General features: G+C 56.2%; 7 protein-coding genes across 7 annotated transcripts; 3 read left to right on the top strand and 4 right to left on the bottom strand.

Moving 5' to 3' along the window:
• Positions 1 to 1639: 1639 nt before the first annotated feature.
• ISF_05613 (Zinc finger, C2H2-type/integrase, DNA-binding protein) lies at positions 1640 to 4521 on the bottom strand (the record flags this gene model as incomplete). Its single annotated transcript, XM_018849218.1, has 4 exons — positions 1640 to 1738; positions 1800 to 1980; positions 2033 to 3070; positions 3410 to 4521. 4 exons carry the CDS (start codon positions 4519 to 4521, stop codon positions 1640 to 1642), a joined length of 2430 nt encoding a protein of 809 aa, XP_018703789.1.
• An 8337-nt stretch (positions 4522 to 12858) lies between these two features.
• Positions 12859 to 13689, top strand: ISF_05612 (mitochondrial hypoxia responsive domain containing protein; the record flags this gene model as incomplete). Its single annotated transcript, XM_018849217.1, has 2 exons — positions 12859 to 13492; positions 13550 to 13689. 2 exons carry the CDS (start codon positions 12859 to 12861, stop codon positions 13687 to 13689), a joined length of 774 nt encoding a protein of 257 aa, XP_018703788.1.
• Positions 13690 to 14142: 453 nt separating this feature from the next.
• Positions 14143 to 15793, bottom strand: ISF_05611 (conjugation with cellular fusion-related protein; the record flags this gene model as incomplete). Its single annotated transcript, XM_018849216.1, has 2 exons — positions 14143 to 14787; positions 14825 to 15793. The coding sequence occupies 2 exons, from the start codon at positions 15791 to 15793 to the stop codon at positions 14143 to 14145; spliced, it is 1614 nt and encodes a 537-aa protein (XP_018703787.1).
• Positions 15794 to 16616: 823 nt separating this feature from the next.
• ISF_05610 (tRNA-dihydrouridine synthase 3) lies at positions 16617 to 18921 on the top strand (the record flags this gene model as incomplete). Its single annotated transcript, XM_018849215.1, has 3 exons — positions 16617 to 16852; positions 16910 to 18736; positions 18840 to 18921. 3 exons carry the CDS (start codon positions 16617 to 16619, stop codon positions 18919 to 18921), a joined length of 2145 nt encoding a protein of 714 aa, XP_018703786.1.
• Positions 18922 to 19361: 440 nt separating this feature from the next.
• ISF_05609 (Peroxin 13) lies at positions 19362 to 20749 on the bottom strand (the record flags this gene model as incomplete). The annotated part of the gene is made up of 3 exons (XM_018849214.1): positions 19362 to 20065; positions 20121 to 20627; positions 20695 to 20749. 3 exons carry the CDS (start codon positions 20747 to 20749, stop codon positions 19362 to 19364), a joined length of 1266 nt encoding a protein of 421 aa, XP_018703785.1.
• Positions 20750 to 22442: 1693 nt separating this feature from the next.
• Positions 22443 to 23252, top strand: ISF_05608 (ABC1 domain containing protein; the record flags this gene model as incomplete). Its single annotated transcript, XM_018849213.1, has 1 exon — positions 22443 to 23252. One exon carries the CDS (start codon positions 22443 to 22445, stop codon positions 23250 to 23252), a length of 810 nt encoding a protein of 269 aa, XP_018703784.1.
• Positions 23253 to 23515: 263 nt separating this feature from the next.
• On the bottom strand, positions 23516 to 24961 carry ISF_05607 (hypothetical protein; the record flags this gene model as incomplete). The annotated part of the gene is made up of 1 exon (XM_018849212.1): positions 23516 to 24961. The coding sequence occupies one exon, from the start codon at positions 24959 to 24961 to the stop codon at positions 23516 to 23518; it is 1446 nt and encodes a 481-aa protein (XP_018703783.1).
• Between the last annotated feature and the right edge of the window lie 782 nt (positions 24962 to 25743).

The raw sequence follows: 25743 nt of genomic DNA, 5'->3' as shown, positions 1-25743 counted from the left end.
GAGCGGTACCGAAAACCCTGCCGTTGCCGCCACCTCGTCCATCGTGCTCACCAGCGATTCTTGGCCCGCTCAGATAAGCATCATTAACACACTTTTTGACTTATGACGCCGGAAGAGAGGAGGGAAAAAAAGAAACCCCTGTCTGTGCGCATTGTTCTATGTGCATTACCCTTTTATAGACGGATATACTTGCTTTCTTTGCTACGCTTGTTCAGGCTATGCTCGGTCTTGTCTTTATTTTATTTTTCTGCTTTTCACACCGCAGCATTGTTTTGGCGTTTGGCTATTTGCTTACCGCGTCAAGTCAGTGTTTTTGGACTTTCTGTCGCTTGTCGATTTTCTCTCCTAGTTTATAGTGTTTTTGCCCGTATAGATGAGCCAAAGAATCACGAATCACATTTGCTTGTCATCATCATGCGTGTAATATCAACAATAAAAAGACATTGATTGATGATATTAAGAAAACAAGACCAACTTTGCAAGCAAAAAAAGACTGCCCTGAAATTCTTTTGTGTAACCATTCTCCGTTGTTAAAGCAAAAACCAAAAGGATGAAACAAAACCAAACAAAAAAGTACAACCAATACCAGATAAAGCAAGAAAACAAAACAACCTAAACGGTAAAAGAAAACGCAACCCATTTAATCCAGCACAGCTCTTTCTTTATACCCCTGCACTATCTCATGCAAGACAAGTATAGTATAGACAAGCGAAGTCCATGGCCTTCTTTTGGGTACTTGAATGCGGCCACCGTTTTGCCATCTGGATCCGTCGGCGTATTATGGCCCAGATGAAGCCCGAAAGCGCGCACTTGCCAAGAAAACATGCTCAAACGGCTGCCCAGGTAGCTCTGACAACCCTTAATATTTCAATCCAAAACCTGAGACGAACGGGGAATGTAAAACAATGTGCGCCTCTGCATGTAGCGAGCAGAGGACGACCAACAAGAAACATCCTATCACAAGAAAAGTCCGCGCAGAGAGACAATTGGAGAAGGAGGAAGACATCCCGGCCGAGTTGCACGATGCTCCATCTCCCCTTCCAGACCATAGTATTTAAGAGGCGCACTGCAGGGAGAGACCTTCCATAAAGAGGCAAATCGATAGGCATTCGTAGACAAGCCAAGCTGAGTCTCATTGGGAGATTGTGCTTGTCCTCTGACACAGAGTCGGGTGGGGTATATTTGGGGATCGACGCTGGGAGCCGTTCGCGGGAAGATCGGCACGGAACAAACTGGCCTTTTGGGAATCGTAGGACATTAGGTAGGATAGAATGATCCTCCTCGACGTTTTTTTTTTAATCTTGCTCGTACATGGCAAGATGTCCATGTCGGGGCATCGACACCGGAAGGAGGACGAAAGAAGTGCAAGGAACGCCGTTGCAATGAACCGTGCACCGTGAACAAAACGAGAATACCGAGACAGCCGTGAAATCACTTTTGTAGACCAAGATGTAAGGCCAGCTTTTTTGGGGCCTGCCCCCTGAAGAAATCAGACCTCGTCAGACCGTCAACGGGTGAGCAGGGTCGGGGTTATATACATCGCAGCTTTGTACAGGTAGATGCACGTGGCCAGCATGCGTATTTTGTATAAATAGCAGCCTCTCGGACACCAAGAGCAGGAGCTGCGACTTGGAACTTGCTAGGGCGCAACATCTTCAGTGATTCCAGGCAGGCTCAGCCCAGCAGCCATGGCTTGCAGCTTGAACTCTGGGTTGCAGGGTAGCGAGTGTGCCTTGTGCTATGGGGGTAGTCAGTACACTAAAGTCTGTGTAGAGTTGGAAGGGGGGCATGTAACGCACGTATTTCAGGCCGTTGAGGTTCTTGTATCGCTTGCCGCAGGTTTCGCAGTTGAATGGCTTCTCCTTCTCCATGCCGAGAGTACCGGGATAAGGCGCACTTGTTTCGGGATTAACGATGGAAAACGTGCCGTCTCCGTTCTCATGCAATTGTTGAGTCTGGTGGCCGTGAGCTTTGTGATATCTGGAGACTAATTAGTAATGGTGGGCATGATGGTACTTTGAGGGCAGCGTACTTGAGTCCGTTTTGGTTCTTGTAGGCCTTTTCGCAACCGATAACAGGGCATTTGAATGGCTTGTGCTCCTCGGGCATCATCATACTCTGCAATCGTTGGAGTAAAAGTTTATTCGCCTCTGGGTCAGCAAACTGGCCCTGAGTGAGACCAAGCTGGGCGAGCTGAGCCTGGATCGTGCGGTTGCCACCAGGCGGGACAGCACCGTTGGGGCTGAAGAGATGTTTGCCAGGATCGTTGATGCAGAAGTTCGAGTCTTCATCTTCGGGATTACCATTGGAGAAGTCCATGTCGCCGAAAGCGCCAGCGACGCCGCCCATGGGCATGCCCGGCAAATCGCCCTCCATTTCGTCCATGTCATCCATGCGCGACGCAGCTTGGGAAAGTTGATGCTGCTGCTGGGTAGTGAGGGTTGGGGTATTGACAGAAGACACGGTAGGGTTGTTTTGCAAGCCAAAGCTAGCCACGGCTGGCGTAGTGGGTTGGGAAGTGCGCAGCGCTTGGGGGAAGCCGGCGTGCGACATGTCGAGATGCGGTCGTTGCTGCTGGCCGAACATCTGTCTAGTATGCGTCATTCGAGAGCTGTCGTCAAGCTCCATAGTTCCGACCGCATCGTCCATCTCCATGTCTGCCACAGCATCCATGTCATCGTTCATATTGTTCATAGCGGGGTTGAGGGCATTCATCTGGACGCCATCAAGACCGCCTTGAGTCTGACCCGGCTGTTGGCCAAGACCCTGCAGGTTACCCTGCGCGGGTGTTGGAGTAGTCCGAGAGCTGGACATTTGCGAGTTGCCTTGAATGCCAAACGGGGCGCCAAACTGGCCAAAAGCGTTGTTGGCAGCATTGGGGCTCGGCTGGGTGTGCGCCTCTTCGTAATGCTGAAGCAAATCGTGCAGGTTCGGAAGGGTCTTGCCGCAGCATGTGAAGTCTCTCATGAAGTTGGCTTCGAGCTTGGGCAAATAGGACGAAGAGTGGAACGAAGACGAAGGCTGGGCACCGGTGTTACCAAATGCGGGAGAGGTACCTTGCATCATGACGCTATCAAGGAGAGCATGTGTTAGTCGAGGGCCATAGGTAGAGAATACAACGCGTTGGTTGCGACGGCGCTGGGCGGCACCCCGCAACCGAAAAAAAAAGTGAGGACCTGGTGGTGGTGGTGCCCGACAGCGAGAGCAGTGCGAATAAATCGCCGTTGCAGCCGGCGAGTGGCGAGTGCACCACGGTCGCAAATACTGCCGCTATCAAAAGGCGGCAAGAAAAAGCAAAGGCTGGTGCAGAAATGGCGGGCGAAGGAATCGCGGCTCGTTTGCAGGGCATCGCATCGGGGGGGGGGGCAGAGTTGGTCGGTGTTGGGTGAGGGGCATCTATTTCACTTACTCATCGCGGACGAAGCTGCCAAATGACATGCCAGCCCAGCTCATGCCGTTCATGAGACTGCCAGCAAGAGACTCTCGGCGGTTGCGGTTAACGCTGTCGCGATTCTGGTTGTTGACAGAGATGGGCTTCGGGCCGGTGCTCACAAAGGAGTCCTGCCGTGAGCGGCCCATGGGACCGGTCGTCATGTCTGTGTCGGGATGGTCGCGATGGACCAGATGGGTATCGTCGTCGTCGCGGCGGAGAGAGTCGAGGAGCGCGTTGGACAGTAGCGTCGTGCGCGGGGGAGCGTTTGCGAGATGTAAGTGTTGGTCGATAGAGTAAAGGAGAAGGTGAGACGAGTCGTCGTAAGGAGTGGCGGGTTGTGATGATGGTGAGGGAGTCGAGGACGTGGAGAGGAGAGAGGCAGGTGAATCGGTGGCCCGAGAGGAAGATGTCGAGGGGGGGAGCGACCTGTAAGCAGCCCGACCGTGACCACTGGGGGCAGCAGGACCGGCAGTGGCCTGGGGAGTCTTGGGGGTGGGCTGAGCGCTGAAGAGTGCGCTGAGTCCTGAAGGATTGGAGGCGGTAGCCGGCGCCTTGGTGGCAGCAGAAGCAGCACTCGCCGCACTCGCCCTGCTGCTGGCTTTCCCTCTCGGTCTGCCTCTCGTCCTTCTGCCTGTGCTGCTATTGTCGTTGCTCCTGTTGATTCCCCTGCTCCCGTCTGTGGAAATTCCACGGCCCGTGCTATTCGTCAATTTGTCGTTTGCAATACCATTTGTAGGCATCATAAATGCACTGGTATAATTACCTCCATCTGGCCGACTCCTGGTCCCGGTCTCACTCCCACTCACAGTTCCAGCGGCCTGGTCGCGCCCGCCGACGCTATTGCCGCTCCTGGGAAGGGTGGCTCTTTGCTGGTGGGGCGCCTGGGAAGGATCCAAATCCAAAGGGCATCCTCCAGAACCCCCGTCCGGCCGTCCGTCTCTGCTGGACCCAGCTAATCCTGATACAGCAGAATTGCTCCCCGCGGCCTGCTTGGCCAGCTTGGCCTGCTGCTGTTGCTGTTCCTGGCTGTTAGACCCTGTTGCTGCGTCCTCGCCCGCGGCCGCCGCGCCCCCCATCAACCACTTCATGGCGCTCTGCATCCTCTTTGCGCCAGCGCCTTCGACTGATGCGCTCTCGTGGAGTCAGCGTTGCTGGCTGCTTGGCACTGTAAGCTGCACGTCTGTCGGTGCTGATTCGGATGCGTGCTATCGATACTTTTCGTCGCTTGGTCTAGTCATATGCGTGTCGTTTGACGCACTACTTCCTGCTGCTAGGATACCACGTATAGCTGATGACTTTGCCTCTGCTGATCGGGTCGCGACTTCAAAACGTACTGGTGATATTGAATATAGCGGAAGAACTGCCCCAAAACCATATTCGAGGGGGGAGCAGCGGCAAGAAATACCATCGGGGTGGGAGTGGTGCGAGGAATCAAGCCAGTTGGCCCAGTCATCCCAGACGATTATCCCTGTCTAATCGCAAGACTACACGGCTGCCGGCTTCTGATGTTGTGCACAAAGTTTCGACCTTGGCTTGTTAGGCTTGGGCTTGGGCCTGGTTGGGGCGCCCCTTGGTGACACAGCCGGTCGGTGTACTTGGAGAATACTTTGTACGAAGCAGTCAGATATAGTTCCTGCGGCGTGCCTGTCTCAACTCGGGAGGGGACGCTATGTGCCTGCCGTCTTTCTTCAACCTCGTCGATGCGCCCGCTCTGTGCGCTATTGTCGAAAGGTATGCAAGCAATGGGGGCGAGGCCTTAAATAGCTCTTCGTGATGCGTTGACGGCTCGGTTCGGTTGGCTTTGATAACTGGATGGACATGGATGGCTGGGGTTGGATGGCTGGCGCGCAAGGGCAACAAGGCGAGATGGCTTGCAGGGTGTTGCCGCTGTGTAAGGTTGACACTGTTGTGTACATAAGTCGAGTCTGGTTGTGCTTGCCGCGGATGGGGATTGTTGTTTACAGTGGTTGGTTGCCTCGCTTCTTCCAGGATACGTAGCGGCGGCGGCGGCGGCGGCGGTGAGTCAAACAAAGAAGGCGTCTTATAAGCATCATCCGCGACGGCTGCCTGGCCGGTCTGCAGTGTTGTCGCAGCTTCCGACGCAGCACGGCGGGCGAAACGACATGCAAGGAATCTGGCTCTGGCTGTATTACCAAGTGGCGATGTACCAGCGTGGTCGACGTCTCTACATTCAAGATACCCCCAATTATACCTCGCGAGGTTCTATCAGAATGTGCGCATATATATATGTGTAGCAACTAGGTGTTTGGTGGCGCGTTTTCTCCGTGACATGTACTTGAACATGCAGCTGGCCGCAGCAAACGGATCACCTTGCGTTGCCTTGCATGTCGCCATGCACCTAACCACTTGTTACTACCTACCTATGTATGTACATACATACATACCTCGTACTTGGTGGCAAACGAGAGAATGTCCCCCAGCAGGTACCGACCAGACGAAACAAATCAGAATCGGCATGACTCTTTGTTATCATTTACTTGTCCTCTTCTGACTTGGTCAAGTGCAAACGCACCGCCATTACCGACTAGTAGAGCCATCTCGCCCTCCATCGCCCCTTGGCTTGGCAGCAACCTAATTACTAGGTAGGTTGGCCCGGCATAATGGAATCATTCTCCCCCCATATGCTGGTCACCAACGTTAGTGATCTTCCTTGTCGAGTTTCTAGGCACACATGGCGTCCCTGTCCATGTCTATTCGATGACGTATACTGGTACAAGGAAGGTTATATGGCAAACCGCCCGCTTGACTGCTCCGAGACCAAACACCCTTCAAAGGAGCATTCATCGTCCAACTACCTCTGGGTGGCCATTTGAGTTGGCGTAAATATATAGCGCCATCGAGACGTCTCCCAAAAACCCGGCTAGCGAGCCTAACAGTCTAGTGTCGTGACTCTCCAGTCAGTCGCCTGCCACTGCGCCTTTGGCTTCTGCCACCGCAAAATTACCCACGGCCGGCGGGCGCAGCCATGAATGTCGTCGTGGCTACAAAGTACCCTAGCCACCTTCCAGTTTCCAGTTAGGTGCCGACCAACAATGAAGCTTCCGGCTGGTGCGAATGCCGAATGCGCCCCGAAATTCCAGATATAGCCATGGGAGAGGGCCAACCAACACGGACAACTAGTTGAGTGGCGGCTTTCCACCCCCCATTTGTCGTCTTCCGCATGCGGCGGCGCCCGTCTGCCTCGCTGTTTGAACCCTCTCGAATTTCTACAGCCAACACTACAAATATCGCAGAAGAGAAAATTCACTCACATAAGTAGCTCTTCAGTCAAGCCTTGCTCCTGATTCTGCCCATGCTTGAGAATTGCCCCAGAATGAGGCTACAGTATGGGAGTAAACGTTCCATGCGATCTGTACGGACGTGCGCAATCTGCCAAACTGCTGTTTCCGGCGGCGCCACCACCTGATTGACCGCACCCCACGAAATGGCGACTCTTACCTTGCAAGTTCCCTTTACCAACACGCTATGCCTCAATCGGTGGGAGCACACTGGATTTCGCATGTGCAACTTGGCTTGCTTATTAGCATCGGTCTTGAGACATTGAGACATCTGGTAGCTCGCCTCTGACGACAGTCGTGCAGTCGACTAATCCGCACATAGGACACAGTCGACAATGCGTCAATTTACAAGATCTCAAGAACATCTCCAATTCATGGTTTCTGTCTGCCCAGCGACGCCGAGCACAAGACCCGGGTGTTTCTTGAGTGGGAACGCAAGCTTCCAGTATGTACAACGTTGCAGGCTCAAGCTGCACCCTGGACTGAACAATCTGGGAGCGAGCGCATGAGTTGTGTTAGTCCAAAACGAAGGCCCCGACAGAGGCGCTCCTCATTTACGGAGTACGAACTGACCTGCATTATCATCATTCTACGGATGGTTTCACGCCTTTCCCTCTCCTTTGTCCCCTCAAATTAAGAAATAGCGGTCTAGTCTGTGCGTACTTGGATGCCCATGACTACTGTACATACATACGTCAAAGAGCCCAGAACGGAGCATATCCTCTCAGAACGTCATGGCTAAAGTTATGAAAGGGCGACGCTCCGCGTCCCATCTTGCCCGGGCAATTGCTCATTAGCAGTGAATATCACTGCTGCATACTAATTTGTTCGTCAAGGCCTATCATTAGCGGTAAACTCCCGTGCGACGCTCTGCATTCTACTGCACGTTACTGTGTGGCTGCTGCAAGACAGGATGGGTATTCATGCATGTCTGTCACCGCCCACCTCTCAGACAAGGATGCTTTTACTGGTGGTGACCATCCTCTGGCTCAGAAAAGGAAAGAGATGCGGCCAGTCGTAGCCCGATGCTCGAACCAACCCTGAAATCAGCTCACGGCTGTGCTTGATGTTCCTTGTGCTACTGACTAGTTGAAGCAGGAGCCGAGTGATACACATCGATGTAACCTTTCTCTACCCGCAACTAGATCCAGGAACCGCAAGCTACACAGTACGACAGTACGACTGCGTACAAGTCTTATTACGAACAGACAACCATGTACTTCGTACGCCGGGGCAAATACGTGACCACCTCTGATACGACCGAAATTAGGGCTCTACTGGCGGAACAGCACCCGACCGGCCGCCGCCACGCGGATGCTGCTCGTTGAAACTATCTATCAAGCCTGTCAGCACCAAAAGAGAATCTAAGCTTTTGTGGCGCAGAAATCTTACGAACACTGGCCGCCGATGGAATGAATATCCTCCAACATGCTTTTCCCGACCTCAGAGCATTCCGATGTTCGATACCTTCCCGCTCTGGGTCGCCCTCTTTTCGGGGGGTGGGGGAAGGGCGCGCCTCTGGAAGTTCGTACCTCCTGGCAGACCTCCTTGTGGAAGCGCATCGCGACATGCTCTGACACAGCGGGAAGCCCATGACAAGGGCTCGCTCAGTGGACTCTCTCGCTCTCTCATTCTCGCCGCCGAAATCTGACTGCCACATGGGTGACCCTGTTTTAAATGTGGGTGGACGATGATGGTGCTGTCTTGGCCACAGGCCACACTGAGTCATACCAAGGGTGGAGGCGTCGACAAACCGGTGACAACTCCGGCATCAACCAAAGACGACCAAGCCTACGGCCTTGGTCCGGCTGTCGCTACCATACGAGCATTGGTCCTGGTATAATTGGTTGGTCGGAAATTTTGTGTCTTTGGTTTGCACGGCGTCCTATTTGAAACGGAACGTGCCTTAGGAAAGGGGGGCTCGTCAGCTGCTTTGAACTTGCAGCAGCCTCTCTCCTGCCGATCAACCTCAGAAGGGCTAACGTCGAACGCATCACTTTTCCTGCTATAACCCTTTGCTAATCATGACCAGGTACGAAGCCAGTTGCTGGTTTACTGATATAGGTATCCTATGCCTTTATTACGCGCCCCTACAGGCGCCTCCCTCGCAATATGACGTACGTACCTACTGTAGTTAGTGGTTGATGCGCTCGCCAACTACTGTTACAGGGGAAAACCCAGCCATGGACTTTTGAGTCCCTGCCCAGCCTCGCCGCCAGATGATATTCGTACAGAAAACAATACACGCCAGGTATAACAGTAATAGCTACAGATTAGGTACCATCTATTCATGCAACGAGGCGCCATCACTGTGACGCCAACTTGTAGACAGGAACGACCCAGGTGCTTTTTAGCATCTCGATAGGCGCTTGCCTTGCCATGGCTCCCACTAAATTAGGAACCTGCAGAGAACAAATGGAGTCGTTCCAAAAGCCTTCCAAAGCTCGAAACGCAGAGACATTCTTGGCGCCTGGACCATCCCTCCCTCCCAGTCCTTCTTCGGAGAACGCTCATGTTCTTGCTAAAAAAGTGGCCCGCAAGAACCCTGGAGATGGCGCTCGCCATGTGGGATAGTAATACAGGGCAGCCCTGAAGTTAGGGCAAAAGTGCGGCGGTCCGCTGGGTTTCGCCCTGTCTTAGACAGAGCGGCCCCTTTGAATAAGTCGCGTGAGGCGACCGTCACCTCGTTGCGCAGAAACGATGCGGCCCAACGGCTCAACTTGACCACTTCCCTGTACAGGGCCGGAAGAGTTGCGGGCCTTGGCGTATTCACCTTGCCACTCTCCTCGGACACGGTTGAACTGAGTTGTGCACCTACCACCGGGCGAGAAGTATCGCTCCTTGACTGAATTCGGAAGAGCCCAAATTATTGCGCGGTGGCAACGCAGAACCCGACTGATGAGGATCGAATTCCTCAATGGCACTACTGCTTGCATCAACCACAAAGTTACTAGTTACATAGATCGGCCCATTTATTCATGTACTGGAGGGTTGCAGTGCAGCCGCGTGCCTCCTGAAGGTCTCGGGTATTGCTGCACCAGACACCGACGGCGGCAATTGCCCGGAATTTCGAAGAATACGCATCTGTCAAAACCGTCGCCCAAGTTTCATCGCGACGTCGCCTCCATGATTCAACTAATTATACGGAGCAAATAAGGCGCGACCGTACCTGTCAGCCCGGCCAGAGAAACGAAGAGTGGCTTGCCGCGGTATAGTCATGAGACAGTGGCGGAACTGCATGCATATACATACGTGCCTACGGAAGTTGGCCGCTAACTCATGCACCCGCCCAATTTGTTCATTTCCGACCGCTAATTCCATGCAAAGTGCACATCGTTATTATTAGCAATGCGAAAAGCCAAGCGTGCCTGAACAACCAGTTCACTAGGATCGGGCGCTAATGAAAACTGGCTGCGCAGAGCCTCAACGAGATTGCCACAGTCGCTGCTCGGAGTCGCCGGGCCGCCATACCCACCTCTGCCGAGGCAGGCGATGGGCGCGCCCGCGGAATTGGCTCCAGCGCCCTGCTATTGTCTTCTTGGTCGGGTGCGTTCCAATCGGGTGAGGCTATTATACGGATAAATAGAGGCGGATTGCACGTGGACAATGCTTGTGACGGGCGCGGCAATCGGTGGCAAGCCTGACAACGGCGGGTTCCGAAGACCCGCGCGCTGACTTCCAGCTACCCGGAAGAAAGGCTTCTTTGGTGTCTGCCTTGGTAGACCAACTTGAAGCAGGGTCGCATATTCACTGCGATGGGCATGTACCAATGTAATGATTAGTAACGATTGGAGCTGCAGTCGGCTGGCGCGCGCTGCTTTTCGTTGCCCGAGCTGAGATGCGGGCTGCAAGTCGGCACGCACACCAACTCAGCCCACTGCTCACGAGACACCCATCGCATGCCAGAGCCCGGTTCTTACCATGTACGTACGAGAGGGTTGTTCCTATACGTCATGGGTCGCGGACACGCGACGCGAAAGCCCGGAGAGGCTGCGCCGGTGGCGTCTCGGCCCAGTTGAGTGATGTCCGAATGTATTGGCGCCAAGTCTCGCAGAGTCCAGTCCAGAATGACATCGGACTGGAGCCGGCGGGCCACGGCTATTTATGGCGTCCGTGGAGAGCCGGGCAAGTCATGTCGTCGCCATTACCCATCAATGGTCCTGTTGCAAGGGGGGACCTGGGCTGTGTTGGCGCTGCAAGGTTGATCACTCGGCCGGTCACTGTGCCGTCATTGGTCGGCGCTTTGTTGGTTAAACGTGGAAGTATTAAAAGCTTTTGCTGTCTTTATTACCGTACCTGTGTTGCGTGAAAGATGCTGCTCTTGGACAAATGCTGGTATTTGGCGACCACAGCAAGAAGGTCTGGATTGGGAGGTGACGACTGGGCACCAACCGTCGTCGTCAATTGTGTATTGACAGCTAAATGGCTTTATTGAAAGGTTCATTTAGGGAATTTTAAGGACGGATATCCGACAAAGATGGTTCAATCAGCGTTATCACCGTTATCACTAGGCTGGGAGATGTTGGGCCGTGATAGTCCAACGCCGAAACCACAAGCGCGTTCGGTTGAAGCTGGCCATCTCATGTACTAGCATTTTGAAAGCCTTATGAGAGTCCCATATGAGCACGGGGTACCTACTTCTCATGAAAGCGAACCCCGAACTGTCTGCGGCAAGGCCAACCCCGGAAAGCCGTACAAGTGCCCGGGGTAATTGGGCCGATCTTTGTCCACCGCATATCTTCTTTCCCGTTCCCGTTTTCTGTCCCATGAATCCTTCCTTCTAAAAACTTGGCTCTTTTTAATCTCATCAATCCAATCATTCGTATCCAATCATTTGTGTTCTGCCCCAACATACCCGGTAGCTTCTGCTTGGGCATGCTGAGCATGTCCCTCACGACGATACGACAATGGAGCGAGCTACACATCAATTACATGCGTTTCATCAACTTAGCAACGATGCTTGTTGATCATAAACTGCATAAACGGTACACCAGTCTCGAAAAAACTGGTGGCTAGTGTGTGCGGAACATCTTTGCCAATGAGCCCTTGCTTGCTTGCTGTGCGACTAACAGTGAAACAGGATATGCGAAGAAAAGTCGTCTCGGCGGACGTCTAGACAGGGAATTTCGAAGAAACGACATCTACAACTGGTGTATTGCCATGATCTTGGAAAGGGCGGCCCATGATTACTGTACAGCCAGTCAAGCCTCGCAATTTGGCCGCTTTGACGATGAGCATTGTCAATGCATATACATATCTGTGGACGGCGGCCAGTAAGACGTCTGCTGCGGCCGACGCATTGAAGTTGCTGACATGGGCCAACAGAATTGAATGAAGCTCTTTCTATAGGGACGTTTATGACTATGCTAAGGCATCGGCCGAGACCCTGATAGCAAGCAACGGCTGGGCTAGCTCATCCAAGCGTTTCTTCCACTCGAGGTCGCGCATATGTTCACTCGATCGCAAACTAGGAAAAAGGTTAATCTATTTAGAGCTCAATCGCTTATTCCCAATGTATTTCCATGCGCATCGACGGGAATCCGCAACGGTGATGCAATGTCGCAGCGATGAGCGATGACGCCAGTGGTTGGGCTCTCGGGGGACTCTCGGAGGCTCTCGGCAAGTTCGTTTTTTTTTCCTACGCGGCCCGGCGATCGGCTGGCGCCCGGCTTCGGGCTTGGAATTATCGTACGAGTTTCTTCCGGGAGCCAAAAGCGCTGCTCTCGCGATATATGAACGGCAACGTGCCCTGCGAAATGCCGAATTTCTTGCTTCATGAATTTCCATCACTGAATCTGATTGAGATATTTATTGCAATATTTTAAATCTTTCCATCAAAAGAACCGCGCCCTCTCAGTAAGTAGCTCTCCAACACGCCAGCAGCCATTGGACGGAACAGGCCCACTAATTCGAGCTTGCCACAGCGTCATTTCTGATTCCGGCGCTTCATCAACGCATCATCGCAGCGGAAATCATACACGACACTACAATAGGTCCTCTCTCTTAATTGAGATATCATTTTATTCTTAACCGCCCATTGACCTCGATTATCACTTTTCCGAGCGCTCCGCTGCACTTGACACCAAGGCAAACCCTCACCAAGACAACACCAAACAAACCCCCACAATGAAGATTCTCAGCAAGGAGGAAGAGGCCGCGCACTACAAGGTCGTCGTCAAGAGCGGCCTCGTCGGCGGCACGGCCGGTCTGGCCATTGGCCTCGGCGGCGTCGTCCTCGCCTCCCGACGCTACCACGCCTTCCGCAGCCTGACCCTCCCTTTCCGCTCCTTCCTCGTCACCTCCTCGGCCACGTTCTGCGCCATCGTCAACGCCGACCGGGAGTCGACGCGCTTCCAGCGCTCGCAGGACCCCATGTTCGGCTACCAGGACCGGAGCCAGCGCGCCGCGCAGATCGCGCGCGACAACGAGACGACCTACCAGCGCTTCATGGCCTGGGGCAAGGAGAACCGGTACAGCATCGTCTTCACGAGCTGGCTGGCGTCGATGGCGCTGGCGATGGCCATTGTCGGCCGCGCGCCGATTAGCACCGCCCAGAAGCTGGTGCAGGCGCGTGTGTACGCGCAGGGTCTGACGCTGGCGGTGCTGATCGTGTCGGCGGCGTTCGAGGTCAACGACGCCAAGGAGGGGCGCGGTCGCTGGGAGACGGTGATGGTGCTGGACCCGAACGACCCGGAGCACAAGCACCTCATCGAGAAGCGCGTCCACAAGGAGGAGTACGAAGGCCAGGACCTCTGGATGGGTAAGTCATCGTGTTGTTTTTGCAGGTAGACAGAGCCAAACGCTAACGGGCTGTTAGACATGGTCGAGGCTGAGGAGAAGCGCATCGCAGAGCGCAAGGCGAACAAGGCGGCCGGGAAGGACGCCGAGCCTTCCGAGCAGACTCCGGAAAAGTCTGACAAGACTGAGCAGCCTGAAAAGGCTGACGCTAAAGCTTAAGACCGTCAACTCACACGTCGCATCACCACATAAAAACCGACACAGTCTAGCAGCTTGCCTGTTTCACTGCATAAAAAACGACAAATCTCCCGATATGAGCCATGCTTTTTGCTTTGGCAATGTAATAACATCCGTTGCGGCACACTAAAAAGTGGCCAATCATATAAGAACAAGGTCTTAAACATCGAGGGGGAAATGACGGGTCATGGAATTGCATAGAACTCAACCCAAAACGGCGCCATGGAGAAACTGGTGTCTATTTTAGCTTAGGAAAAGCTTACATTTTGTACGATACGGCATCTATAAATCACAATCACGTTCAATCATCTTCATGTCCAAGATCCTTTCTTAAAATCATGTCATGCGTTTATTGTATGTCATCACGCCATATAGCCACCACCCGCGCATACTACGCAGCCGATCCCCAGTGTTTCGCCTCCGCTCTCCCCATGTCTACACCTCAATCGTAAAGTGGCTGATTTGCGAGTAGTACGCGTGGACCGCGAGTTCCAGGATGTGGACGTCGCCGAAGACGTCGCTGCCGTCGAAGCCGCCGACGGTGATGAGGCGGCTGTCGTGCAGGACAGTGCCGTGGTAGCCGCGGCCGGTCGGGCCCTGGCCGTAGACGCGGCGGCGGTCCCACGTCATGGTGACGAGGTTGAGCAGCAGCACGTCGTCGCAGTACTCGGCGCCGTCGTGCCCGCCAATGACGAACAGGTACGACCCGACGATGGTGGCCGTGTGCGAGAGCCGCCGGAAGGTGACGGGCACGCTGACGGTCTTCCACACGTGCGTCTCCACGTCGTACACCCACACGTCGTCGAAGCACTCGCCACCGTCCGAGCCGCCGTAGATGATGAGCTTGCTGCCGACCATGTTGGCCGTGTGGTAGCCGCGCGCCTTGGGCCGTCGCTGGTCCTTGCCGGCGGCACCTGACGGTGGCGTGCCGCCGCCGCTCTCGGAACCGCTTGAGACGAGCCGCCACGACATCTTGGTCGTGTCGCTGACGTCGAGGCGCCAGATGTCATTGAGCGCGCGGACGCCGTCGCCACCCCCAAACACGTAGATGCCGTTCGCCTCCGCCGCCGCGCTCGCCGCCTCCCAGCACCCGCGGTCGCGTCCAGCGAAAGTTGACCGTGTCGAGGACGTAGACGTCGTTGTAATAGGCCGGCCCGTCGCCGCCGCCAAAGACGACGAGCTTGCGGCCGACGGCGGTGCACGTCATGGCGCGCAGCGGCGCGGGCACCTCGCCGACAACGTGCGGCACCGACCAGTAGAAGGCGTCGGCGTCGAGCACGTAGACGGTGTTGAAGCAGGTGCGGGCGTCGCACCCGCCGAACACGTACACGTTGGAGCCGATCAGCGTGGTCGTGTGGGCGCGCAGCTGCGAGTGCGGCGCGCCGGACACGGGCGCCCGCGACCAGTACATGCCGGAAGCGGGCGCCGCGGGCGTGTCGGGCGCGTCCTTGGGGTCCTGCAGCGGCGGGAAGGCGACATGCTCGCCCTTGGGCACCTGCGAGAGCGCCGCCCCAGACGCGCTGCGGGAGGACGGCCCCGGGGGGTTAGACTTGGACGTCAGCACGGACGCCGTGCGCGTGTAGCCTCCTCCTCCTCCTCCTCCTCGCTTCCCGTCCTTGTCGGCGTCGTCAGAGGTCGTTGGTGGGGGCGGCGGTGGTGGTGGGTGCTGCGGTCTGGCTTGGCTCTTGCTGCCTCCGGTCGTCGAGGGCCGCGGTGGCACCTGTGACGCCGACTGCGATCGCTGGCGGACGGCGAGCTCGGCGACCTGCTTGGCTGCGGCGGCGGCGGCGGCGGCCGTGGTCCGGTCGTTGACGCTCTTGCTGGCGAGATGGCCAGGCGTGTGGCTTCGAGGCAGCGCCTGGTGGGTCGGCGGTTGGACGTCATCGTCGTCATCTTCGTCATCTTCGTCGTCGTCTTCGTCGTCGTCATCTTGGTCCGAGTCGTCCGAGTCTTCGTAAATCTCGGTCCGCGGGTGCGGGGAGCTAACCAGGCTCTTGTGCGAGCGGTGCGCGCCGATGGAGGAGGTGGTTGACCTGGCGGCGCTGCTCACGGCGCGCGGGCGGTACGACTTGCCCGAATCTGCCATGGCCGTCGAGAAGATCCGGGCGGTCAGGTGTTCGGCATCCCCTCTGCCGAGGAAGTCGCTCAATTGACTGGGAGATGATGCGGTGGCGGTGTTGGAGGTTTGATGCCTGGACGCTGGTGCCCGCCCCGCGACGTTTGAGGGGTGGGGGCTACTATCTTAATAGATCCGGGGTTCATTGCCGCCTTGGCGAGAAAGCAGAGGGGAAAAGTCGACATCTGAAATGATACTTCAAGTCATGGAATCAGTTGAGAAGTAGAAATCAGTTTAATAATAGAATATTCATGGATCGGCTCTGGCACACATTGGAGATGAGTTTTGCCTGTTTATAACTATTCCCAGCTTTCTGCAACCGTGGAAGGTGAGCACTTAGCTTCGTGACAGCAACGCCGAATTCAAATCTGTAGAGAGTTTGGTGAAAAAGTTTCAAAACGGTGAAAAGAGCTTGGACGAGGTGATTAACTGTTACATTCCTGCTGTATTGCGGCCACTACGAACCTCTTTCGTCCTGCTCTCAGTGCTCGTCGCGTTGTGTAAGCCTATTGGCCGCGCTAGCTAGCGGCAGTGGCTTGTCGCCAGCCCGCCGCCATAGAAATTTTTATCGCCAGCGATTCCTCTAAGCTTGTTCAACATCACTTTTTCTTCCCACAGCCTGCGCTTCATCGCCAACCTTGAATATTCTTAGCGGAACCCGTGTTTCACTTCTTCTTGGACTCAAGTAGCCGGAAAACTGAACTGTGAAGTGCTCAGTGGCCCTACACATCCTCGCAGCCATCAACCGCGCTGAGAGTCTCACTGTTTGCCACCGCCATACCGAAAGCTCATGATGACGGACCAATCCCAGCAAAACGGCACTTCTGAAAAGGAGGCGAATGCCCGACAGCCCTCGCCGATTGAGGAGCCCGCTGCTAAGAGACAAAGGGTCCAAGAGCCGACTTCGAGTGAACCGTTGGCCGACCAAACGGCCACTACTCAGACCGGTGCCACCACACAGAATGGCACTGTGGAGAAAGTAGACGACAGAGATAATAGAAACAAGGGCTATGCTCCCATAAAGAAAGAGTATGCATACAGCATTGTCGAAATACTTTCCAAAGTTGCTAACATTTCGCCCCTTAGGTATCTGATTGACGTCTCTGACCTTCGGGCGGAGGCTCAGGACGCCAAAGCCGATGACGACGCTGCCGAGGGTCGCAGAGGCGGCGACGACAGAGACGGCGACGGCGGCAAGCATGGAAAGAAGAAGAAGGCCAAGGGTCAGAACACGGAGCGCTCCTTTGGCAAGTTTGACGACGCCTTGCCCCTCTGCAACAGCCGCGCCTTCTACCCCGAGTTTTCACCCCGCGAGTGCCGCTTCGGTGACCGCTGCCGCATGTGCCACGACGTCCGCAAGTACCTTGCTGAAGGTCGCCGCGGCGACGTGGAGACTTTCGAGGGCAAGTGTCCCGTGTTTGCAAAGTACGGACGGTGCCCGTCGGGCTGGAAGTGCCGCTTCGTGCGCAGCCACATGGACGAGGTCGAGCGCGAGGACGGCCGCAAGGAACTGGTCCTGCTCGACAACTCCAAGAAAGATGGCGACGCTACTGAAGACGCCGACGCCGACGACTCGCGGCCCGGCGTCGTCAACGTCGTGCCAATGTCTATCAAGATTGATATGAACCGCAAGCGTCTCGACTTCAGCGACGCCGAGAAGTACATTGCCTGGCTCGACGGCGAGTCCAAGTCAAACAACAAGAACCACCAACGCCGCAAGGCCGAGGCAGGCGGTGACGACGCCGCCGCCGCAGCAGCCGCCGAGGCCGCCGCCGCGGAGAACCGCGCGCGGTTTGTCGACCCGCCGTTCCTGCCGTCCGAGAAGCGACGGCTGTACTTTGGCCCCGAGACGCCGACGCTCGCGCCGCTGACGACGCAGGGTAACCTCCCCTTCCGGCGACTGTGCGTGGAGCTCGGGTGCGAGCTGACGTACTCGGAGATGGCCCTCGGCATGCCGCTCCTGCAGGGCGTCAAGGCCGACTGGACGCTGATGAAGGCGCACGAGTCGGAGCTTGCGCCGCCGCGGTACGAGGGCACCGTGCCACTCTACGACAATTCGCGGGACCTGCGGTTCGGCGCGCAGATCTCGGGCAGCGCACACTGGGTGACGACCAAGGCGGCGAGCGCGCTCGCGCGCTTCTGCCCGCACCTGCGGCTCATCGACCTCAACTGCGGCTGCCCGATCGACATGGTGTACAAGACGGGCGGCGGGTCGGCGCTGCTCGAGGCGCACGGCAAGCTGGAGCGCATGGTGCGCGGCATGAACGCCGTCTCGGGCGAGGTGCCGTTCGGCTCCCGCGAGCACCGCGACCGCCTCGGCGCGCCGGGCTGCGCCGCCGTCACCCTCCACGGCCGTAGCCGCGAGCAGCGCTACACCAAGCTCGCCGACTGGGGGTACATTGCCGAGTGCGCCGCCCTCGTCCGCAGCTACAACGAGCAGCGCGACGCGCTCACCGACACCGCCGCGGAGCCCGACGCGCGCACGCAGGCCGCCGCCGGCCGCATGTTCTTCCTCGGCAACGGCGACTGCTACTCGCACGTCGACTACCAACGACACGTGGAGGAGGCGCGCGTCGACGCCGTCATGGTCGGCCGCGGCGCGCTCGTCAAGCCCTGGCTGTTCGAGGAGATCGCCGCCGGCCAGTACCTGGACAAGTCGGCGTCGGAGCGCCTCGCGTACGTGGAGAAGTTTGCGCGCTACGGTCTGGAGGCCTGGGGCTCGGACGAGCTCGGCCTCGGCTTCACGCGTCGCTTCCTGCTGGAGTGGCTGAGCTTCGCGCACCGCTACGTACCGATCGGCCTGCTGGAGCGCCTGCCGCCGAGCATCAACGAGCGGCCGCCGGCGTACCGCGGCCGCAACGAGCTCGAGACGCTGCTGGCGTCGCCCAACTACAAGGACTGGATCAAGATTTCGTAAGTTGTCACGGACGCCCCCGCCCGCACCGGTGCAAAAGCCTGGAGAGAGATGTGTGGGACGAGAGAGGGAGACGTTTGCTAACAAAACTTCTGCGTGTAGGGAAATGTTCCTGGGTCCTTGCCATCCTGGGTTCCAGTTCATGCCCAAGCACAAGTCCAACGCTTACGAGGCAGAAGGTTAAACAAAAGCAGCGCGATGTTGTGTGAAATCATGGAGGCACCAAAATAGAGAACATGCATTGAAGAGGAGTTTGTACATGTACTTGAACACAGAAAGGGAAGTTTTAACGGGAAAATGGGCTGTATTTGATACCAGTTAATTTCTTTTACTGCTATGGTAAAAGACATGCTGGTCGCTTATCATGAGATTTTGATTATAGATGCAGTCAAAGACGGAAATAAGAAAAGCTGGCATCAGCGCCAAAGTTGATCGAGAAGAAAATATGACTCTAGGCCTAAGTTGTCCAAGAGAAAAGAAACCCAAACGCCAGTCGCCCAACCAAAACATGACTCCCTTCTTTGGAGAGAAGAAAAAATACAGCGCGTCATCATGTGAGACTAGAAAGTTATTCAGAAATTTTCATCGCCCATCTTCATCCCGTGTGCAGTCGTTGCGGGACGCTCAAGAGTAAAAGTGTCCCCTTTGCATGCCGTCAGCAGAGACGTAATCCTTCTTGCCCTCCTCCGAGGCGCTGGTCAGAGAATTTGTGCGGGTGCTGTCGGCAACGGCCTTGATCTGCTTAACGTCCTGGCCAGGGCGCTTGAGGACCTCGAGGTAGGTGGAGGGAAGATAGCCCTGTCGGCCGTCTCGAGAACGGCACTGCCACCACTCGCTGGGCTGGCCGGCCGGGTCGTTCTTGGTGAGGACGGCAACGAGATCACCCTTCTTTGCGTCGAGCTCCATGCCATTGTTGTTCTGAGGCGCAAAGTCGAAGAGAAGGCGGCAGAACTCAAGCTTGGAGGGGTCCATGGGCTGCTGCGCAGCCAGGGCTTGCTCCTGCATGCGGCGCTCTTCTTCCTCGGCGTTGGCGGCGACGGAGCGGATCATCTTGGACATGAGGAAGGGCAGGCCGAAGGCGGCGAGGAGGAAGAAAAGCAAGGGCTTCTTGCTGGCACGAGGAGCACTGCCGGGAGCGCCGTCGGGACCAGGGCGGCCTTCGAATCGAGCAAAGGCGGCGGGAGTAAGGGCGGTGGCATCGGCGGGAGGGGGACGGCCAGTGATCTTGGCCAGAAGTGTGCGGATCCAACGCATAAGCGTGAAGATGCCAAGAATCGAGCCAAGAGTGTCACGGAGGTTTCCAAATTGTTCAGCGACAGCAACCATGGCTGCAAGGCAACTGTTAGTGATGAAATAGATAGAGTCATGAAGGGAGGTGCTCACCGAAGAAGCTCGAATGTGTTGCCATGTATGTACTCTCCAGCATCTGTGCGAAGCCGCCAAAAGCCCCCACGATGCCCTCGAGCATCTGGAAGGTAGCGGCGGTGCCATTGTTAAAGCGGTTGGTGAGGCTGTTGGGATCGTTCATTCCCATGCCACCCATGCCACCGTACATGCCACCACCGTACATGCCTCCATAGCCGCCCATGCCTCCATACATGCCGCCTCCGTAGCTACCCATGCCACCAAAGCGAGAGTAGGGGCTAGAGTAAGGTGACGAGTATGCGCTGCCGTAGCCGGTACCGTAGCCTCCGTATGGTGATGCGCCCATGGTGCCCATGGTGCCCATGGTACCCATGGTACCCATTGGGCGGCTGTATGCCGAGGCGTTTTGGTTGACTGTTGACGCGAGAGAGGAAGGGAGGGCGGGTACGGGAGGCGCCGCGGTGGAAGTGCTAGCGGTCGACGTCGTGATCGGTGTCGCAGCTGCTGTTGGAGCGGGTATCGAGGCTGTCCAACGAGTGTGGCTGTCAGCATGTGATGATGACGGAGGCAAGAAAAAATCAACTTCACATACCTGCAGCGCCAGAACCGGCTCCAGCGCGCTCCCAGGGCTTGGGCGGAGAGGCCATGGCTGAAAGGGAGAAGAATGACGAGATAAATTTACAGGAATAAATGACGGGTCACCGCGGGAGCCGGAGCCTGTCGGGGAGCGGAGGCGAATCGAGAGCGGCGAGTCGCGTTGGGTGGGAAGCAGGGCTTTTTAGAAATCAGATATGGAGGTCGGCAGATTGCGACTGGTACAGGGCGGCGGGGGCCGGACGGACCGAGAAACCGAAGGCGGAGGCCGAGCGCGCGGCTGCAGCGGGTGAGCAAACGTCGGCAAGACGAAGGTGAAGGGTCTTGTCGCTGGTCGCTGGGCAGAAAAAAGGGGTATCGAGTTGGCGACTGGACCAAAAGCAGATGATGGATGACGATGTGTGGGAGGATGAAGTGGGAGATGGAAAAAACCTGGGGCGGACGGGACAGTGAACTTGACTGGACTGGACTGGACTGGACTGGACTGGAACGAACTGGACTTGCCTTGCTTGCTTGCTTGCTTGCTTGCCTCTTGGTGTCTGCCCAAGGTTGGTTAGACTGTCGCTCATTCACCTGTGCCGAGGCAAAGACTGGCTCGGCTGGTGAGGATGTGGGCCGCCGTTTATGTATCCGTACAGAGCCGGGGTTTTATTGTGCGACGCGACGGTCTTTGAAGGATGTGAGGGAACGTGCATCAAGATCTGTAAATACTTCTTTGCCTCTTTTTGTTTATTCCCATGGTTGTCCTTTTAGAAATAGCTGCTGCGGTTGTTGTCTGCAGTGCAAGCAACTGCGTACTCGCCTGACTCAGCAATGTACTGAGTACCTACATAGGGTTCCAGCTACGCATGTACTGTATGTATCTACTGTATGTATGTACTGTACTGTAGGTACCCAGCTATCGCTACCGTTCCGGGACCTGCCCCAAACTTTCCTTCGCTACATTCCAGCTCCAACTTGAAAACGCATATGTCACGGACAATCAAATCACATATCCATCTCATCCATCGCAATTACCAATCTACTCATTCATCTTTTGAATTCTTCCTCACTATTGATGCTGCCATCTTCACACTTTCTCGCAATCATGCGTTTGCTTCCACGATAACTCGAATCCATGCATACCTCAGTTCCCCGCAAACGGCCTGCCAGCCCGCTTCTCATATCTAACCCTTTCATCAAGAAGAAAAATCTCCAATGGACCTTGGACGCCCCTAGTTCCAGCTACCAAGCCTCCCTGCTATTGGACGAATCGTCCCCTGGGGCTGTCCAAAACCCCGACCCTAGCTCCTCCGTGCCGAGGCCCACTGCCGCGGCCGTGGAATCCGGGGCCGCCGTCGTCGATGATCACCTCACTCACTTCTCGGAGCATCTAGCCCGATTTACTACACGGCGGCCGCAGGACAGCAGTGTTCCCAGGCTTTCCATTGACAGATATGCTGCCCTCTATTCTGCCAATGCCGGCTCTGCGCATGGCGCGCATTTTGTCATTCATCAACACGACCACCCCATCGCTGGAACCCACTATGATCTTCGGTTGCAGATCAACGAAACAAGTAGTGTCAGTTGGGCCATCATGTATGGCTTGCCTGGGGATCCAAATAGCATGAGACTGAATCGTAATGCCACTGAAACGCGCATCCACTCGTTATGGGTGAGTAGGCTATGCACCCAGTACACGTCTAGAAGGTTGACCCAGCAAAGAATCATTTAATCGAGACCGCCTCTCCAGACACGGGCTCGCTTATGATATGGGATACAGGCACGTATTCAATTTTGCCTCGTCGCAGCAAGTATGCTCCTGCCCTCGACCCGGACTCTGGCGAGTCCGCCGACGAAACTACAGTGGAATCGTCGCCAGCGGCGACACAACAGTCTCTGCTACACGCCGCCTTTCAGACTCGGAAAATCAAGATCCGTCTTCATGGCACCAAGCTCCCAGATCCATATGTGATATACATACGCCTCACCAAGGGGGAGGACGCTGCCGGCCGTGCCAAAGCCAGCGGTACCAAGAAGTCAAGGCGACGCCGCCGACGAGGGGTCAAGCCCGCAGAAGCAAATGAGCCAGAAACAAGTTCCGACGAGGTAGATCAGCGACAGGGCTCCGATGTAGACGTTGTGCGCGCAACCAATTCCCAGCTTGCGCAAGAAGATGCCGCGGCGATGTCGGCGCTAGAAAAAGAGCTGCGCGAGTTGGAGGACGACGAGGTGCGCCGCACAAACGCATATAAAGGAGCGACAAACTCGATCGGTAGTGTTCACCAGCGCAAATGGTACTTGTCTCTGGAAAGAGATTTGTCTGGCTTTCTACCCACCAAGTCAACCAAATCAGGGAGCAGCCGCGTCATCTGGCAGCCAAAAACCGGTGTGGCTGACGGAACAGGACAGCTTGGCGAAGCGAATGCAAGACCGCGCCTGTCATACCCATTCTATGTTCGTGGTAGAGAATTTGAACAGAGTGTCGTCACTGGTCGTCTTGGCGCCGACATCCTTCGTGACGAACGTGTCGATGGCGTTGTGCCCAGGATGGGCTGGAAGCCTGTGATCAACTAGGTTTGTTATTTATACAAACTCTTTCCTGATTAATTGAATTTTATTTAAAATTCTAGCGTGCAGAGTGCCGGGTTCATCAAGCTGCCGGTCAGCACCATCACGGCAGCTTCACAATACTGAATATCAGAGGAACATAGAGATACAGTATTAATCAAATTCTTTATCAGCATACCCACTCAAATTTCAGGTTAGGCGGCGTGCGTTATGTTGAAACACCCGACCAGAGATTGCGATATCTGTGCCGTTCACAATGCAGCCAAAATCTACTGTCGCCCTAAAAAGGTTTTTGCAGCGGCCAAAGCCAGTGTGATTCCCTGCGTGAAGTACTGAATCGGGCCCGCCGCGACAGGGCTACCCAGTGCCGCCGTGTCCAGCTCGTCGATATGCTCACGAAGTCTGCGGAAACTATCGATCTGTCTCGTCAGGCCGGCAAGCTCAATCAACTCACCCTCATCCCCCTCCCAGGCCGCGAGCAAGTATATGGGAGCCGTCACCAGAGCAACGTTCGGGATGCCAGCCTGGGCCAGCGGCTCGCCCTCCCCGAACTGGATGTACGCCGACGGCCGGGAAATGCGAGTCTGGCCGGGCGCCGCCTCCATGCCGGTCCACTCGGTGCCCAGCAGCGCCGCCAGCTGCGGCGTGTTTGCGTACAGCAGCTCCGGCACCGGCTTGCCGGTCCTCTCGAGGGTTCCCCGGGCGGGGTCGTCGACGTACTCCATGGCGCCCAGGTGCTCGATGACGAGCGCGGCGACGGCCTTGCGCTCGTCGCGCCACCATTCGGGGTGATCCCGCAGCCACTTGGACGTCGCCTGGCCGTGCTCGGAGACGGCGGGGATGCGCATGTGCCCGGACACGAAGACGAACACGTGCGTGCGGCGCGGCTTCTTGGCCCGCGCGTCCTGCGCCAGCTGCAGCACGCCGACGTGCCCGTTCTCCTCGACGACGTTGACGCCGTCCGTGTGCGTGACCACCAGCACCGTCTCACCTGGCTCCTCGCCCTCCGCCACGGCCCACACGGACCGCGAGGAGGCTTGCCGGAGCCCGGGAGAGGGAAGCGTCAGCGTCGCCGTCTCGTCCGCGGCCGCCTCGAGCACCCTCGCGCTCGCGGTGCCCGCGACGAACACGACGGGCAGGTCCTGGTACGCCATGGTGAAGGGGAGGTACTGGTTGGCCGCGGCGGCCGGCGACATGCTGGCGGCGTCCCAGGCGACGACGACGGCGCGGACGCCGGCGGCGCGGGCCTTGGCGATGGAGGCGCCGAGGAGCGTGGCGGGGAGCAGGGGCGCGTTCTCGGGGCCCCACGGCGCGGAGCCGTCCCAGACGGAGACGAGGGCGGAGAAGGGCACGGGAGGGTTGGTGAGCGCGACGACGGCGATCTGGTCGCGGGCGGAGGACCAGCGGTGGAGAGGGCCGCGCAGGCGGACGAGCTTGCCGGTTATGCCCTCCGGCGCGGTGAAGCCGCTGTAAGGGAAGACAGAGGAGATGTGGATGGATTCGTCGCCGATTTTGAGGGTGGCCGGACTGGTGAAGGGGGGCATGTATTGGAAGGAGAATGGATCGGAGTGCACGTCGTATCCGATGTTCTTCAGGCGGGTTTCGATGTGATCAATGAGCTGATTGTGTTGCTCACTGCCAGTCAGCCGCGGTCCAATTTGTTTTAGAACATCGAGTTCCGCTTGGTAATCGATATTGGGGGACTGGGTAGCCATGCTGTCTTTCGTTTCAAGAGTAGAACTCTGTGTCGAGGGCAGTGCTGAATCGGCGACAAGAATTGAAAACTGGTAAATGGGATGTCAACATTCCAGTCTGAGAACCCGACAGAGGGACGGTTCAGGGGCTTTTATAAGGCCAGGCGGCTCAGCAGTGGCGTCCGAGATGAAAGTTCGTCCTGTATGCTTCGGGTCAGTGATGTCGGTGATCCGCCGCACATGGTGCAAATGGCCCAGCGAATTGGGTTCATGGCATCCTGGCCTCAACGGAACCTTTGACGCTAGTCGGGCCAAGTGCCGGTGCTTGGCGATAATTGGCGATAATAAGTTACGGCCAAGCCCCGCGGGGCTGATTGCATGCAGACATAGAAAAGGGCGTGGAGAAAGTTCAACTCCGCGGACAACTTACTCGATATCTACCTAAAGGCTGAGAGCCCAGCCTTACCAGCAACGCAGCTGCGTTTCGTTTCCGAGGGTGTGGGATCAGTCTCCGCTGAGTCCCGGTCGGCCGGGAAGCAATGCGGGGCGTCGAGGCCGAACAAGTCGGGGACTCCGAGAGCACATTGATAAGTCACGACTTATGACTAGTGAAATGAAAGTATTATTCACGCTTTCTTCCTTGGCGAAAGTCGTCAGAAGGGTGCGTGTACCGTCGTCCAAATCTCTCCCGATAAGTAGGATTGTCTAGTACTGACATCACTTCTGTATACACGTGTCCTACCGTTGAAGACAGTAAAATAGTCGCTGCTAAAAGGGAATAATTACTTTAAATTATTAAAAGA

This window comes from Cordyceps fumosorosea, assembly GCF_001636725.1.
Source record: "Cordyceps fumosorosea ARSEF 2679 chromosome Unknown scaffold_13, whole genome shotgun sequence".
Classification (NCBI taxonomy): Eukaryota; Fungi; Ascomycota; class Sordariomycetes; order Hypocreales; family Cordycipitaceae; genus Cordyceps; species Cordyceps fumosorosea.
Note: the sequence above shows the minus strand (reverse complement) of the source record. Positions and strands in the feature narration are given on the sequence as shown.